This window comes from Myxocyprinus asiaticus, chromosome 10 (genome assembly GCF_019703515.2).
Source record: "Myxocyprinus asiaticus isolate MX2 ecotype Aquarium Trade chromosome 10, UBuf_Myxa_2, whole genome shotgun sequence".
NCBI classification, from domain to species: domain Eukaryota; kingdom Metazoa; phylum Chordata; class Actinopteri; order Cypriniformes; family Catostomidae; genus Myxocyprinus; species Myxocyprinus asiaticus.
In genome coordinates, this window is record NC_059353.1 from 52,565,550 (window position 1) to 52,584,430 (window position 18,881).

Here is an 18,881-nt window from a genome sequence, read left to right on the forward strand (position 1 = left end):
CTACTTATTATATGTAAAATTCAAGCGTCTGTCTGTCTACATTTATATCAAATCTACTTTGTTCGTAATAAATAAAGCAAACATTGCACAGTCTGCTGTGACTGATGTAGGTTCAGCACACAATGGGAAGCACAAAATTGTCTCTCTTTTCAACTCTTGCCCCAAGTGCATCTGGCAAATCTCGCTGACTGGTAAGACAAGTCACGGTTTAGGTCTAGGTCGAACAAACCTCTTCAGGATTACTTTAGAATTACAGGCAGGTCTGTTGGAACAGGTTAGGATTAAACTCTGAATGAAGAAAGGCCTAGGAACATGGTTGGCTAAACCTGTTAGAAAGTTATCCTTAAACTGTCAGTATTATTATGCTCTAATTTTACAACATTTGTACATTAATGGTTATATGGCCATTATAGTGAGTTGAAATTAAATAAAAAAAATCTAATTTAGGGCTGCACAATCATTCAAAGTAAAATCGTAATCGCGATATGACTTTGTCAGATTATTAAACCACAAAGTACTGCGATTTAATCATGTAAAAAGTAAAATAAATAAATAAATAATCTGCTCATGCTGCTCGCTTCAAAGTTTATGTGTGCTGTTTTGTTTTGTCTGTACTGTGTTAGTGTATTATTACAGTGTTTTCATAGTGGTTTTGTGCTCCGCAATTCTGAGTAACAGATCTGCTCTGAGTTTGTTTCCATGTGATCACATGAGCTGAGCGTGTCATATTTAAAGCACTCCAGATTCACTGTAATTTCACTTTTGCCTAATTTCAAATATATTTAATCCTCTACAAGTTAATATGAAAATACAATTAATACACCCCATGGCGAAAGGAGGATATGTTAAAATAAGGAGAACATTTTACAGCTGTTGTTAAATGTATCTACTTCCCGCATATGTCTGCCAAAATAAAAGCTTGATATTTTAAAACTCTGGTTTAATTGGATTGCATAGCAATTCCCCTTGTAATTTAAGATTTTTACTACAGAGTATATTACTATAGTATAATAATAATAATAAAATGTATAATATATTGCAATAATATAATTTTCAAGTTGACTGGGTTCCAAAAAATATTGATTATCACTATCACACTATCACAAACTGGACAAAAACAGGTTCACAGTGTACCTGAGAGAGGCTGTGTGGACATTGGTTAGAATGTCACTCACAAATGTGGTGTTTTTCATTAAAATCTCTGTCTGATTGGTCTCCATATTCAGCATCTTTAGATCTCCATCTCTGCCCCTATAGATGAGCTGATGAGCTGTGAAAGAAACAACACACACACAGAGCCACAGTTAAATGATGTGAGTAAAACAGAAAGAGAAAGAGAGAGAGGTTGTGAATGTCTCTCACCAGTAATCCACTGAGCGTCAGGGTTTTGTACCTGATGCTCACTGAAGAAAATGTCATCCAGGGTCAGACAGGATCCCAGAGTGTGAGGGGTGCCACCTGAAATTATAAACACACACACGATAGATACACGCAAACACAGACTCACAACAACCAAACTGAGGATGAAAAACACTGAAACATTCAGACCTGTAGACAGCATGAAGATGGACAGACCAATCAATGACAGCACAAACACAATGACCAGCAGAGAGATTCCAACACCCTTCCAGTTCATCTCAGCAGAAATGACTCCCACATCCTACAGGAGACAGATAACAACCTTATAAGTTAATTTGATACTTTTGATATTGTATACAATGGAGCACAATAAATGACAAGAGTGAAAATCAACAGTTTTTCCTGTTTTTTTTATTTTTTTTTATGTGCTTATTGCCATGTGTGCAGAAATATTCCAAATTAAAGTATTGAATTTAGTTCTTTTAGGTATCTGTTTGTCCATAAATGTGTGTTTGTGTGTGTGTGTGTGTGTGTGTGTGTGTGTGTGTGCACTTAATCTTATTTGCAGTGGCACTAATGAATTTACACTGACATTTATTCATTTGGCAGACACTTTTATCCAAAGCGACTTACAAAGGAGGAATATACATCAGAATAGATTCATCTTAAGACAGCAGTACAAAAAGTGCTGCATTACAAAGTTTCACTAGCATCAGAATAGTGGTATCCAAGACAGATTAGAGTTCAACAAGATAATATATACAGTTGACGTCAGAAGTTTACATACACCTTAGCCAAATACATTTAAACTCAGTTTTTCACAATTCCTGACATTTAATCGTAGAAAACACTACACTAGGATCACTACTTTATTTTAAGAATGTGAAACGTCAAGGCCTCCTTGCTCGCACACGCTTTTTCAGTTCTGCCCACAAATTTTCTATCAGATTGAGGTCAGGGCTTTGTGATGGCCACTCCAATACATTAACTTTGTTGTCCATAAGCCATTTTTCCACAACTTTGGGGGAATGTTTGTGGTCATTGTCCATTTGGAACACCCATTTGCGACCGAGCTTTAACTTCCTGGCTGATGTCTTGAGATGTTGCTTCAATATATCCACATAATTTTCCTTCCTCATGATGCCATCTATTTTGTGAAGTGCACCAGTCCCTCCTGCAGCAAAGCACCCCCACAACATGATGCAGCCACCCCCATGCTTCACGGTTGGGATGGTGTTCTTCGGCATGCAAGCCTCACCCTTTTTCCTCCAAATATAATGATGGTCATTACGGCCAAATAGTTCAGTATTTGTTTCTTTAGACCAGAGGACATTTCTCCAAAAAGTAAGATCTTTGTCCCCATATGCACTTGCAAACTGTAGTCTGGCTTTTTTATGGCAGTTTTGGAGCAGTGGCTTTTTCCTTGCTGAGCAGCCTTTCAGGTTGTGACAATATAGGACTTGTTTTACTGTGGATATAGATACTTGTCTACCTGTTTCCTCCAGCATCTTCACAAGGTCCTTTGCTGTTGTTCTGGGATTGATTTGCACTTTTCGCATCAAACTACGTTCATCTCCAGGAGACAGAATGAGTCTCCTTCCTGAGTGGTATGATGGCTGTGTGGTCCCATGTTGTTTATACTTGCATACTATTGTTTGTACAGGTGAATGCGGGACTTTCAGGTGTTTGGAAATTGCTCCCAAGGATGAACCAGACTTGTGGAGGTCCAAAAACTTTTTCTGGGGACTTGGCTGATTTCTTTTGATTTTCCCATGATTTTAAGCAAAGAGGCACCGAGTTTGAAGGTAGGCCGTAAAATACATCCATAGGTACACCTCCAATTGACTCCAATTAGCCTATCAGAAGCTAATTGCCTATAGGCTTGACATCATGTATGCATGTTGAAGTGCTTCTGGAAAATGTGTTTTTAGCTGTTTTATGAAGATTTTTAATGAATAATAAAATAATCAAAATGTCAGTCTTCGATTAGAAACTAATAATAGCCTGTAACATGTCTGTCTGTCTGTCTGTCCATCTCTCTCTCTCTCTATGTTCTCTAAATCTTGCTTTCACTCTGTATACTGTATATGGAACCAAATCATGATGTGTCCATGTTTTTGTGACAGATGCAGTTTCACAGAGACTGACTCATGTGATCCTGTGAGTTTATCACAAATATAACACCATATAAATACCACCATTGTCAAAAGGACAAAATATATTTTTTATTCATAACAACAATTCTAAATCCTGAAATATTTATGATCATTAATTGCACACAGGTGTTTGAAACATTGCAGATTGAGTCTGTCGGACTGAATTGAAAGCTATTTTAAATTTAATGCGACTGTATATCACTAGACGACAATACTTCATAAAACAGTGTAATGTAAATGGAAAGTGATTGGAACAAGTGTTTGTTTTAACTGAAATTTGTATTTACCAAATTGGTACAAAAACATTGGTAGATGCGAAATTCTGTCAGTTCTTTTACATGAACACTTAGTCATTTAGCTTTTATGCAAAGCAGTTTACAAATGAGGAAAATAATTTTGACAGATTAAAAAAAAAAAAAAAAAAAAAAAAAACAATAAAGAAAACTAATTAAGAGGCATGAAATAGCACATCAGTTTTCATTTTAACCATCTTTACAAGACAAATTTTACACTATATCCATTTATGAATTTGTTGGTGAGAGTAGAGGTCAAAGTTTTTTTGTCAGACAGGAAATGCTTTGGCAGGAGTTAAGATGATAAGTGCTGTGATATTTCCAGCTGTGTTTTTATATATGGTTCCTCTTCCTCTCATGTTTATATTAATGAGGAACGTCTTCTTGGCTCCCTCTGACATTAATTTTAATGAGCTGAGTATGCAGATAAAGCACAGTTTGAATAATTACTCTATAAATTGCAATAAAAGCATACATGCAAACTAATATACTGAATATTCAGCAAATGATTTTTGATTTAAGCCGTATACATCTGGGCTAACTTTAGATCCAGTTCATCAGGTCTCTCTCTCTCTCTCTCTCTCTCTCTCTCTCGCTCTCTCTTGTTATGTAATGTAGATTTCTAAATAGTCACAGATTTCTTACTGCAGTCAACAACACTGTCTTTGTATCACATAAACTACAAACACACAAAGGACTGTAAGGAGGGGGGAATGTCTATGTATATGCATTTCTGTATATATATGTGTGTGTGTGTTGTGCTGGCCACGTGTCTACAGGGTTTCTGTTGGTGTATTTCTTTTAGTAACAGTGTTCATATGAGCCACAGAGAGACAGACAGACAGAGTTTTTCTCCAAGGTTATTGGATAAGACCAAAACACTTGCTTCTTAGCAATCAGTGTTATTCTATTGCACCATCTACTGCTCCAAGTTATTACTACAGGTGTATATGATTGTAATCTAACCCTAACCAGCAGAGGACAGTACTCTCTAAAGAATTTATAGGAGCTCTAATGGGATCTTCATGAAAATATGCACATTATGTTTACAATTTAAAGTACATTTATTACAGTTTTATTACTAACACTAATACTGACTCCTTGTCAGTAATGAAAGTAAAAGTGAGACAATCCAATCAGCATCTTTAAAGTCGGATCATCTGATGACATACACCCATCCATCCAAGAAGAAACATTTGAACACCAAATTGATACTAAATAAATGGTGTTGGCTCACATTTACACACAATAAAAGAAAGTGTTTTCATATTTGCATTTTATATTAAGAGAGGAGAGATAGTGTTCTGCCAGAGGAACGATGATGATCTATATGACGAAGAAGCAGATCAGAGTAAACTGGTCAACGGAAACCTAATTTTATTGGTTACAAGAAGCAGGTAGACTCGCCTCTTTTGGGTGAGAAAGTCGTGCCAAAAGTGTGAGAGCCACAAAAGGAAGATTGAACAATGTGCATTGGATTATTTCTGGAAAATATTTTCATCACAGTCACAATTTATTTACATTTTCCAATAGTTTATTTGTACACATACAGACTGATTCTGTGCTGTTAATCTATTTTGCCATTCGTTGCACCCTTTCTTTGCTAGCATATCGCTGATTGCCGGTTTTCAATGTTTTTGGCCATATTTAGGTGAAAAAAAAAACAGGGCCAAAAGTGTAAGTACAATTAAAGTCAGAAGAATACAGATCAAATTTACTTTGTGGTAAAATGAAGTACAGAATCACAACACATGAATTACACTTGTGCAAAGGATTAAAAATAAAAAACAAATTCTTAAGTGTGCAACTTGATTTACACCTTTACAAAGAGTTCTGTGCAAATGCAATTGTTTATGTTTGCGATTTGATTTACGCTTTTACAAATCTTACTCTACACATGTAAATCTTTTAGGCACTAATTTACCTTCATATTTTTTGTCTTAGATTTTGATTTGAATCAGTAAGTCACTTTGAATAAAAGTGATAAATGAATAAATTATAAATGAATTAAATTCATTTAATGTGATCAAAAGAAGCTCCCGAGTGAGCAGCGCTGGATTTAGGTTAAACGTTAAGAGTTTTGAGTGCTGGGTATTATATAACAGAATAAATGTAAGTATAATTCCTTAACTCTCTGTTTAAAAAATAAAACCGTCAATAAACTAAATAGACAAGTAAAGTTTAATCTTTTGTCATTGACAGATTTGTCACACAGAATTTAAAAACATTATACATTTCTTTAACACAATCATTGCATTATAGACCTTTTTCACAGACTACAATTACATGTTTCCACCTTATTTAGCAAATGTTTTCAATTTTAAAACTATTTTGTGTATATTTATTACATGCTTTGTGTTATATTACCCTGGAATTCGTTTTAAAAGCTAGTTACCACAGTTGTGATGGTGTTTCTAATATAGCTGCTTATCAGCTGTGACAGTAAATTTGTCATCTTTCTGGCTTCTGACTGCCGTAATCCAGTGCTCTATATTTTTTCCCTCTTGTGAAAACGTAATTGTGGATTTTTTTTTCTTTTGCTGTTGGAACAAATTGGAAAGCAAAAATACAATTTGCTGTGTTCTCCCATTCACTGCTATAGAAGTTTACTCTGCAATCTTTTACTTCTGCATTCCAAACCAGGAAATGGGAAAAAGGTCTATCGATTGTTTTTCTCTTGTGTTTCAGAGTCACTCCACTGGCATTATGGGTATCTGTTTAGAATCTCGACTGTGAAACCCTGACACTGAAGCTAAACATGCTGCTTGTAATCAGCAGGGGATTAAAGTTTAATCTCAAGCAACACATACACGATTCAGACAGATCTGTTTATAAATGGTTACTTTATCTTACTTGCCCTTATGAAAGTTTAATCAGGCCATAAGCAAAGGTAAAACCATGGATGTCTCCTCACTACCATGGTGAGGTCAATGTAGATAGCATTAAAAAAAAGATTTTTTTAAATACATTTTTATAAAAAAAAATTTATGAAAAACTAATAGCCTAACCACATATAGACACGAACTAATTTTCTAATTTGAATACAAATGAAGCCTAATAGATTTAATATGAAAGTATAACATTTCTGTCATGATACCAGTTACTGTTACTACAATTAAAACATGATACATTTTAATTAGGGAGATTATATGTAGTTTGAAAAACTTTCTAATTTATGGTGGTGAATGCCATAGCTTGTCTTCCCTTTTCCTTCATTTAACATCTAACCCTCATTATGAATACGTGTTTTTGAATATTTCCTTTATAACCATTCTAAAAACAGTCTGAAAAACAAACAAACGGCCCTCTAGTGCAAAGTGCACATAAACACAAAACACACACAATGTTGGTGCAGCTATCATCATGAGGACTCAACATAGACATAATGATTTTTATGCTGTACGAACTATAAATTCTATCTCCTAAACCTACCCCTAAACTTAACCCTCACAAAAAACTTTCTGCATTTTTACATTTAAAAATTTTTTTTTTTTTTTTTTAAGTGATTTTAATTATGGGGACACTAGAAATATCCTCATCCCTCAACTACATTTATAGCATAATACCCTTGTAATTACCAGTTAGTAACCTAAAAAATGTAAACCATCCAATGGTGGTCGTAAACCACCCAAACCTACACACACACACACACACACACACACACTTGCTCTAGATGCACTCAGTAAGTTAAAGTGAGTGTCATGAATCATTTAATGAAGTCTTCTGACGGCTCCTCAGGGATTTTACTGACCTTCATCCAGTTAATCATTAATCTGCTTTAAACCAACATCAGCTCTGTTATTTCTGCTGATTTTAAAACTATTCAGGATGGTAGCAAACTAAACTGCAGCAATAGTGATCATTATATTTTTTTTTTTTTATACGTTTTTAGCTCTTATGATAAAGTAAGATTAAGGCTGGCAGTCACACAGTATGTATGTATGTATATACAGTCCGTCCATCAATACATTCATCAGTTTGTTATATGATGATTACTTATTCTTCTGGTAAAAAGATAAACTCGTCTCTAATAAACCTCAGTTGTTTGACAGCATCATGACATCAGACACAGCTTTCATCATTTCTAAACAGAACTCATCCTCACCTTCACATCGATGGATGAGCGTCTCTGACATTGGTTTGACACTCCAGCGGTTTGATTCATGTTTTGTTTTCTTTTTCCAGCAGTTAAACACCATGAGCTGAGTGTTGATGCTCTGAGCGTGTTATCCAGCACTGTTGAACAAGTGCTCAGTCGCAATCCAGCAGCACGTCACTGATGTGAAACCATCTGTGTGTGAACGAGTGAAGAGCAAAATCACCACTAACTTCAGTCCACTGGATTATGACAATATGTCAATGCACTCAAGGTGATTTAAACAAGTATAGGGCACAAAACAATCAAGCCTAAATTTTTTTTTTTTTTTTTTTAAAAACACACTTAACACACTTTACCTTAAAAGTTACTGTCACTGCAACAAAAGTACAGCAATTTGATATTCAAAAAAATCAGAATTATTTACTGTGGAAATCAACTTCTTGTCACAGATCCTGTTGACAGAGCTGAACTACAGTTTTTTTTTTTTTTTTACAATCACTTTGCAACTAATGTCAGAACTCTGATGTCATTTTTCAAAACTCTAGATACAAAACTCAAAACGGTCATCACTTGTAACACAGGCTGTCCAATGTCCAAAAAATTGCATTGTGCATTCATATCTTTAAAGAAACCATGCATTTATAGAATCATTGGTTCAAATAACTAATTTATCATGAAATACAGTGCATCCGGAAAGTATTCACAGCGCTTCACTTTTTCCACATTTTGTTATGTAACAGCCTTATTCCAAAATGGATTAAATTCATTATTTTCCTCAAAATTCTACAAACAATACCCCATAATGACAACGTGAAAGAAGTTTGTTTGAAATCTTTGCAAATTTATTAAAAATAAAAAACGAAAAAAATCACATGTACATAAGTATTCACAGCCTTTGCTCAATACTTTGTTGAAGCACCTTTGGCACCAATTACAGCCTCAAGTCTTTTTGAGTATGATGCTACAAGCTTGGCACACCTATTTTTGGGCATTTTCTCCCATTCTTCTTTGCAGGACCTCTCAAGCTCCATCAGGTTGGATGGGGAGTGTCGGTACACAGCCATTTTCAGATCTCTCCAGAGATGTTCAATCGGGTTCAAGTCTGGGCTCTGGCTGGGCCACTCAAAGACATTCACAGAGTTGTCCCGTAGCCACTTCTTTGTTATCTTGGCTGTGTGCTTAGGGTCGTTGTCCTGTTGGAAGATGAACCTTCGCCCCAGTCTGAGGTCCAGAATGCTCTGGAGCAGGTTTTCATCAAGGATGTCTCTGTACATTGCTGCATTCATCTTTCCCTCGATCCTGACTAGTCTCCCAGTTCCTGCCGCTGAAAAACAACCCCACAGCATGATGCTGCCACCACCATGCTTCACTGTAGGGATGGTATTGGCCAGGTGATGAGCGATGCCTGGTTTCCTCCAGACATGATGCTTGCCATTCAGGCCAAAGAGTTCAATCTTTGTTTCTCATGGTCTGAGAGTCCTTCAGGTGCCTTTTGGCAAACCCCAGGCGGGCTGTCATATGCCTTTTACTGAGGAGTGGCTTCCGTCTGGCCACTCTACCATACAGGCCTGATTGGTGGAGTGCTGCAGAGATGGTTGTTCTTCTGGAAGGTTCTCCTCTCTCCACAGAGAAACGCTGGAGCTCTGTCAGAGTGACCATCGGGTTCTTGGTCACCTACCTGACTAAGGCCCTTCTCCCCCGATCGCTCAGTTTGGCCAGGCGGCCAGCTCTAGGAAGAGTCCTGGTGGTTCCAAACTTCTTCCATTTTCGGATGATGGAGGCCACTGTGCTCATTGGGACCTTCAATGCTGCAGAATTTTTTCTGTACCCTTCCCCAGATCTGTGCCTCGATACAATCCTGTCTCAGAGGTCTACAGACAATTCCTTGGACTTCATGGCTTGGTTTGTGCTCTGACATGCACTCTTAACTGTGGGACCTTATATAGACAGGTGTGTGCCTTTCCAAATCATGTCCAATCAACTGAATGTACCACAGGTGGACTCCAATCAAGTTGTAGAAACATCTCAAGGATGATCAGTGAAAACAGGATGCAACTGAGCTCAATTTTGAGTGTCATGGCAAAGGCTGTAAATACTTATGTACATGTGATTTTTTTTTTTTTCATTTTTTATTTTTAATAAATTTGCAAACAAACTTCTTTCACGTTGTCATTATGGGGTATTGTTTGTAGAATTTTGAGGAAAATAATGAATTTAATCCATTTTGGAATAAGGCTGTAACATAACAAAATGTGGAAAAAGTGAAGCGCTGTGAATACCTTCCGGATGTACCACAGGAACATTAATTTAGATCACCCGCACACCGATAATTTCACTGTGTAGTTGTTCATACAATCATTAAATATTGTAGTACAAAATATGTGATCCATGTTTCATTATGGTACTACACGTAAATAAATCACTGTAAAAGGATTAGTAGAGAGAATACTACAGACACAGTGGAATCCTTGAACAAAATCTGAAATTTATTGTTGAAATACAATCAAATCACAATATAGGTTTCTTTGAATCAAAGCAAAAATAATTAGCTACAAAAAAGAAAAAACTACAGTAAAATGTCAACTGCAGTGTTCCTCAATTGGCTTACTGTAAAAAGCAAAACAAAGAATTGATTACTGTACTTCTATATTTCCATAAACACTTGCGTCCATTGAGTCTTGTGGATTTGGCTACAGGTTCTGATCCACATCACAATGGATGTTTTCATTAGCCAAACATCTTGGGAAGAATCTTCGGTGAATCCAGGCCTGACACTGGTCTGCTGTGATGTCATTGCATGCACATCCACGGCCTGGAGAAGAGTGACTTGTTCATGATGGCGCCTATCATATACCTTCCACCTCCATGTGGAGAAAAATTCCTCAGTCGGGTTAAGGAAAGGAGAGTATGGGGGTAAGTACAGGGTGGTAAATTGTGGATGGGCCTGAAACCATGCTTGCACCATTTGAGCATGGTGGAACCTGACATTATCCCACACAATGACATAGGTCATGCCATCAGCTCTACAGACCTGATTTAGGCCCATCAAGGAAGGTTACAAGGAGAGCTGCATTATATGATACAATACAAGGTCTGCGTCCCACCACACCATCTTCTGATATAGCTGCACACATGGCGATGTTGGCCCCATGTTGACCAGGTACTTGGATGGTTGCCCGCTGGTCAATGAAATTCCGACCTCTCCTCCGTGTCTTGTCCAGGTTGATGCCTGCCTCGTCCAAAAAGATGAATTTGTGATGGTTTTGTCAGCATCCAGCTCCATCACCCTCTAAAAAGTCATTTTGTAAAGAGAATTTCTGATTACAATAATGTAGAATTTTTGGGTAATTCTTTACAGCAGGCATCTTGAAACTGAACGTACCTGAACATACTCAGTCCTCAGTTGCTTCACTCTGTCTGCATTTCTTTCAAAAGGCACACATATAGCTATTTTAGAGACACCTGGTGCCTTTTCAGCACGCATGCAATAGTTATGGTAAATGGTTTGCACTTGTATAGTGTTTTTTAACCTTAGTGGTTCCAAAGCACTTTACACTGTGACACATTCACCCATTCATGCACACACTCACACACCAATGATGGCAGTGCTGCCATGCAAGGCGCTAGCTTGCCATTGGGAGCAACTTATGGCTTCCACATTGTTGAACATGTTGTCATTGTCCAAGATGTGCTGCCGAATGTCTGTATGGTGAATATCATTCCTGGCTTTTGTTGGTCAGTCAGAATTTTGCCTCTGCCTCCCCTATTTGGCCTAGTCTCTATTCTGCAGGGATAATTACAGTAAGGACACATATAGTCACATCACCTACATTGGCATGCAGTGTACAGTCATTTGACAATTGAGAGTAGCCTAATGTTTAGTGCATGCTGAAGACTTACCAACTCTCATTGTGGAAAGTTCTGATTATTGAGGCCACGGTTGATCTTCTGAAGTTTGGTTAGGGTTAGGGTCATTCTAGCTGCCTCAGTCATTGTCATGTCATGATTTACGACATGGTCTACAACTATTGTTCAGATTTCATTGGACACTCTTTGCTGTTGCTGCCACTGTCTTGGTCCATGGCCTTGTCCTCTACCATGTTCCCCCACACCTCTCAAACGAGGCCCATGGCTGCCCCTATGGTGAGGCCTAAGTCCTCCTCTATGATGAGGCACACGACCACCTCTCAGAAGAGGTGCTTGTCCCCTGCCATTCCTTTGACCTTCCTCGTCTTCCTCCTCCCACTGCTTGACCTCTATTGTGACCTGGATCACCTGCCGGCTCCATGTGATCGCTATGTTGTTGTAGGTGGATACCACTCATTTCATTATATACTCTGGTTAGCTAAAGGCTAACCCTAGCCGCCCAGCTCTACCATCCATTCTGCTCTCTAATGTTCGCTCCCTCAACAGTAAAATGGACTTAATTAAACTACAGCTAACTACCCAGCATGAAGTCAGGGACTGCTGCGTTATCGTTTTTATGGAAACATGGCTCAACGACAGCACTCTGGATGCAGCCATTCAGCTAGCCGGGCTAACCGCATATCGCACTGACAGGTTAGCAGCACTGTCTGGTAAGACTTGCGGTGGTGGTCTGTGTGTTTACACAAACAACGAATGGTGCAGGAATTCTGTTGTGGTCTCAAATTACTGTTCGTCATTGGTGGTGTTTATGACTGTGAAGTGCCGGCCATACTACCTACCCAGAGAGTTTACCACCATGCTCATTGTCGCGGTGTACATTCCACCTGGTGCTAAAGCAAGGGAAGTGCTAAGTGAACTCTACGGGGCTCTCAGTATCTTACAGACAGCGCACCCCGATGGTTTTTTCATTGTCGCCGGGGACTTTAGGCTGCACCCCGCCCACACCTTGGCTGCTTGGATCATATCTCTGTTATGCTAATCCCAGCATACAGACCACTACTGAAACATGCCAAACCAGTTCTGAAACAGGTGAGAACCTGGTCTCAGGGAGCCATCTCAGCACTTCAGGACTGTTTTGAACACACACAAAGGACAACTACATAAGGATGCTGTTCATAGACTTCAGTTCAGCATTCAACACAATATCCCACAACAACTGATAACAAAGTTGAACCTGCTGGGTCTGACCACCTCCCTCTGCAACTGGATTCTGGACTTTTTGACTGGGAGACCCAAGTCCATCAGGATCGACAACATAACCTCCAGCACCAGCACACTGAATACCGGTGCTCCCCTGGGCTGTGTGCTCAGTCCACTGCTGTTTCCCTGCTGACTCGTGACTTTGCTGCAAAGTACAGTTCAAATCACATCCTCAAGTTTGCTGATGACACTACAGTTGTGGGCCTCATCAGCAACAATTATGAGTCAGCATACAGAGAGGAGGTGAACCAGCTCACAGAATGGTGTGGAGACAACAGTCTATCTCTTAATGTTGATAAGACTAAAGAGATGATTGTTGACTTCAGGAGGACCCAAGTGACCACTCACCACTGCACGTCAATGGAACAACTGTGGAGAGAGTCAAAAGCTCCAAGTTTCTTGGTGTGTATATGACGGAGGAACTCTCCTGGACTCTCAACACCACCTGCCTAGCCAAGAAAGCCCAGCAGTGCCTCCACTTCCTGCGGAGCCTGAAGAGAGACAAACTCCCCCCTCCCATCCTCACCACCTTCTACAGAGGGATGATAGAGAGTGTCCTGACCAGCTGTTTCACCATGTGGTACGGGAACTGCACAGTCTCCGACCGCAAGACTCTACAGTGAATTGTGAGAACAGCTGAAAAGATAATCTCTACCCACCGTCGACACCACATACAACAACCGCTGCTTCTGCAAAGCCATCAGTATTGCGGATGACCCCCTCACCCCTTCTGGCAGAAGGTACAGGAGCATCCGTGATACCACCAGCAGACTCTGCAATAGTTTCTTCCTTGTGGCAGTCAGATTACTCAACACCCTGCTGCTTCCCAATGCTCACCTGGTCTAGTCAAACACCTAACCCAGTATGACTCAAAAACTTTACACACCTGCACTTTACAAAGATGCATCAGTCACTTATTATTATGGAACTAATTTATGCTGTACTTTTGCTATACCTAAAAATACATATAATTATGCTATACTTTTTGCTGCTACACTACAAAATAGTTTACAGTCTACAGCTCATTTTCTGTGTATTTATTGCCCTGTGTATTTATTGTCTTATGTATCTATTGTTCTGTTCTATGTATTTATTGTACTGCACACTGTTGTGTATTGCACTTTATGTAGTCTTGCATACTGTTCTGTGTTGCACCATGGTCCTGGAGTAATGATATTTCGTTCCAATGTATATAAGATATATAGAGGAATGACAATAAAAACCCACTTGACTTGACTAGAAACAGTGTCTGATAAAGAATGATGATGAAATATTCCATCCATAGATAATGCAGTCCAATTGGTTCATGTTTCATGGTAATTGATGTCAATAGATCTCGTTATCCTGAAACTGTCATGATCTAAACATGGAATACTGTTAGTCAGTTTCAGTAAAACTTTGCATTAAGAGTAATGCAACAGTTACTTATCATTAGCAGTTGTATCAAATGATAGTTAGATCATTGTAATGAAATGAATAGACAGTCATATCAGATGAAATGTGTGAATTGCATTTTGAAATGGTAATACTTTGATGTTAAGTCGTGTTATTTTGAACAGGTGATTTTAATTCAATGAACAGATGATCTTAGGTTTATGTATATTATATCCAAGCAATTGGAAAAAGTGTTAGAGTTTTGAAAAATGTGCATTTTGATCATCGGTTGTGAGTTTTGTGTCTAGAGTTTTGAAAAATGACATCAAGGTTCTGACATTAGTGCCAAAGTGATTGGAAAATGCTGTAATACAAGTACTGAACCTGAAACACTATGGTTAAGGTTAGATTATAACAATATCTGTATACAATCAAAAGACAAACACAGTCAACAACAACACTGAGTGGACTGGAAGAGAGAACTCCGTGGCATCCAATATTGATGGACACACAGAGGTCACTGTCATTTCTATTATCTGGGGAAGAAACATCAGTGATTTCTGTAGCCCTTAAAAGTGTGTGTGTATGTGTGATAGAGCGATACAGAGGAGAGATACAAGGGCATTTGCAACATCAATATTCATATGATGATCTGGCTTCTGGTATCAAACTCCATCCACAACCCTCAACCTCTTTTCAGTCAGCTTATTTTAAAGTAAACAACAACACGCAAAGTCTGATGGTGTTTGTTAGGGCAGTGTGAATACTATATGACACAGTAGCAAACTGCTTCTTGCACAGAAGATACAAGATTATTGTATTCATCCTTCTTCCTAAACCACCACATTCTCTCTCTCTCTCTCTCTCTCTCTCTCTCTCTCTCTCTCTCTCTCTCTCTGTCTCTCTCTTAACCCAGATATGTTCTAAATACACAGGAAAAAGATACTTTGCAAGATGGATGAACTGTTGATATTCTTTTATATGCAGAAATACTGTTTTTTTCTTCTCAGAAATAGTGAGATTATTTGTTCCAGTAAGAGGATTTTGGTCCTGCATTTTTTATTTTTTAGATCAAGATTAGATTAGTGGACAGAGACGCATTATATCAGGACTTTGTCCCATCTGCTCACAAACTAAAACAGCATGATACACACTTCTTTCCCAGAGTAATGTGTGTGTTGATGTGTTTGTTTTAGAGTTGTCAGTCGATTAAAAGGTATATTTAAATGAATTGCATGATATACAATTAATGAATCGCATATAATCAATATTTGCTGAAAGAAGAAACAAAAAGCCCCCAAATTAAGACAATTTACTACATTATATTGTTGTGGCAGAAGGACAAAAAGTGGCTTTAGAATCAGAAATAATGCGAAAAAGCTCTATTGACCCACACACACAGGAGATCTGAGAACTTACATACAGTATCGCCTTTATATATTGTGATGGTCGTGGCCAAAGAAGTAGGCAGGACAATGAATAGGGCAATAACAAAAATTATTTTTATTTAAAAAAACATCCAAAGGCAGTCAAAAGAAAAAGTATATATATATATATATATATATATATATATATATATATATATATATATATATATATATAAACCAAGACTCTACCCCTGGTTAACAAAGTGGCAACCAAAGAAAAATAACTAAAAAACACAAAATCAAACAATGAGTCAGCAGTAGTGATGGACACTTACTAAATACCCTTCATGAATCTTTGAAACCTTTAAGAAATGCTTTGGAGTGCATATCAAACTGGCCAAGTCATGTGATTTCAGAAAACGAGGATTCGTTACATCATACTGTTTTGAAACAGTTTCAAAACATTTTGAAATATTTTGCGTTATGCTGGGGGGTGTTGATCCCACAGTGTAACCCTGAATCAGTGGTAAATGAAGGCTGTAATTGATCTCAAGTCAGTTCAGCAATAACTTTCAAACAAGAATTGCTGATTTGAATTTAGTAATTTTAAATTCCCTGTTGATCACCTTTCGTTATGTGCCAGGGAAGTAAAAAGTTGTATCCTCTGCTTGCCAGGGAAGTGTTAAAGGTTTATCCTATGCTCGTCCAGGGATGTTAGGTTGTACTCTGCTTTGCCAGGGATGTGTTTAAGGTTCCTCTACTTGTCAGAGATGTGTATCATCTGGTTTGTGAGAGAAACACTAGTGACAGTCAAACAACATTTTGGATAGTTCTTGTTTGTTTTGTCAGGGAGACACTGGTAAAATTAAAAAGGGTTAACAAGAATGCAAGACAAATTCGTACAACTGAGAAAGGTGGACTAGCTACCCCTTTATGGACAGACAATTAATTCAGATCATTGTTAGGAGAACACATGGACTCAATAGTGACAGAGTCAGTCAGACAGAATTTGACACATTTGATATTCATCCAGAAAAAGTACGGTCCATAGAAGAATGCAGAAATGTACTTGGTGCTTGTATTCGGAAGGGAAAGATAAAAGGCATTATTTGTTGTCATCGGGAATTTAGTTTAGCTATAGCTGTAGAGCAGACTCAGCATATTGCAGAATTGGAAGAGAAAAATAAAGAACTGCATGCTAGAGTGTTCTCCTTCACTAAGAAGTTAGGCCATAACAAACCCTCAAAAAAGGTGATGTGAGAAAACATCTGCAGTCAGGTAATATGTATCCTGACTTACAGTCTCTGTTTAGACATGAGGGTGAGAATGTATCTATTAATGACACTTCTGAATTGATTCATAAAACAGTTAGTGCTGTTGAAGTGTATGGAGCAAGAAAGGAAATGCTCAAAGTAGAGTAGAAGAGAGTAACACTGTTCCATCAGCAACTCCCAAATAATCAACAGGGCTTTAGGTCCTGTGACAATAGAGAGACTTGCTCAAAGTTTGCCATCAGCACATGCAAATTTTTCTGAGATTAGGAGAGCGCTGTCCAGAAAATTGCAGCTCTATGACATGTTTTTAGCTGAAATCACCCAGCTAATGTCACAAATATTGACAGATTCAGAGTTTAATGCTTTTGAATCTATTGGTAATACTTCTGAGTTTTAGCAAGCACGAAAAGACAACTTGAAAGAGGGAGTTCTGAGAATACTAAAGAACATTATTGGGCTAAAGGTGAACTGGTGAAAAGTCACTAATTGTGTACAGAGGAAAGACTGAAGTGTGAGTGAGTATACTGAAAGGTTTTGTCAAGCTTCTGTCGCATGCAGTGGTATAGCTGACACTCCTGAGAGGGTTCTAGATGATAAGGGACCACTAGTCCATATGTGGTTTGATGGCCTTTCATCAGAAAATAGAAATGTACTACCTTTCTTAGATCTCACATGGTCTAATGAGACTTTACAAATTAAGTTAAGGCAGATTGGTGACCTGGGAAAGAAACTTTGATGTTAGAGCAAAAGTAAAGGTTGCAGCAGCATCCTTGCATACCCACAGTGGGTAAACAATACCACAAATTTCCTAAGATGGAGGGCAGATGTCAGTGTTGTGGTAAATCTGGACATCACATGAAAGAATGTAGAAAGAACAGAAAGATATCAGGATAAATGCAAGGCATTACTCAGCTCCTATACAGCTTTCTTACAGTTCTGAAGCAGCCCCTCCTTCACTAAACTTGTGGGGCAGCTTGCTAAGGGACTAATTGTTAGGGCTGTAAGTGCTTATCTTTCCCTAGAAGTTTACAGCAAAGATGAAAGACTCTTTGCAATTACTATCAAAATATGTTTTGGAGGGGAACTGGTTAAGAACACTCACAGTCCTGAATGCTATATTATAGCACTTTCCAGTCACTCACTCCTCTTTTATGATGTATTTTGTGACTGATGTTTCTTAGAGGATTTAAATTAGGTGTTTTTTCCCCCCAATTTTTTGGTACATTGTTCTTAAATAATTGAGGACAACAATTTCAGAAGATGCTGTTTCTGAAATATGGTCACCTGCTAGCTCATTAACAAACTGCAGAGGCAATAGAACACAAACCAGCCACAGGGACAGACTAGGACACACAGACCAGTGAGGCACCCTGGAAGAACCAAAGTGCAATAGGCCTTGGGGGCCAAACCTGCAGTGAAGACTTCCTCATAGGTTTTCCCCTTTCAGTAGTTGATCCCCACCTCACTGGTCCATAGGTTTCAAATTTCATTACACTAGGGTAAAAAAAACAAACAAATAAACAATACGATCAACTCAGTGAAGTCTAGATGTGAAAACAATACATTCAACTGAAGTCTTACATAGTGAAGTGTATGAATGAATACAGTTGTTTTTCTGCTGCTTTGTTTTCTTGTGTGCAGGTATGTGCAAGTGTCACAATGTTGTTATTATCGCCCTGGTGTGGAGCAGCACCACAGATATACAGAGAAAAGCATTGTGAAGGACACAAAGACACATCTCCCAAGCGATTCACCTATGTTGGCTGGTAAGAGGACACAAGACTTCACAACTATTCTAGCTTCATTGTCTTTAGTGAATCCACTTCTGGGCT

The 18,881-nt window shown here is 38.3% G+C and overlaps 1 protein-coding gene across 1 annotated transcript in view; it reads right to left on the reverse strand.

Moving 5' to 3' along the window:
* The window catches only part of LOC127446980 (inactive dipeptidyl peptidase 10-like), a 64,627-nt gene extending 56,590 nt beyond the window's left edge, over positions 1–8,037 (reverse strand). The window contains exons 1-4 of the mRNA XM_051708396.1: positions 7,914–8,037; positions 1,549–1,660; positions 1,363–1,458; positions 1,176–1,270 (exon numbers count right to left, since the gene is read on the reverse strand). Of these exons, the coding sequence (XP_051564356.1) occupies positions 1,176–1,270; positions 1,363–1,458; positions 1,549–1,660; positions 7,914–7,973 (363 nt within the window). The 5' untranslated portion in view covers positions 7,974–8,037. The remainder of the gene's footprint in view (positions 1–1,175; positions 1,271–1,362; positions 1,459–1,548; positions 1,661–7,913) is intronic.
* Between the last annotated feature and the right edge of the window lie 10,844 nt (positions 8,038–18,881).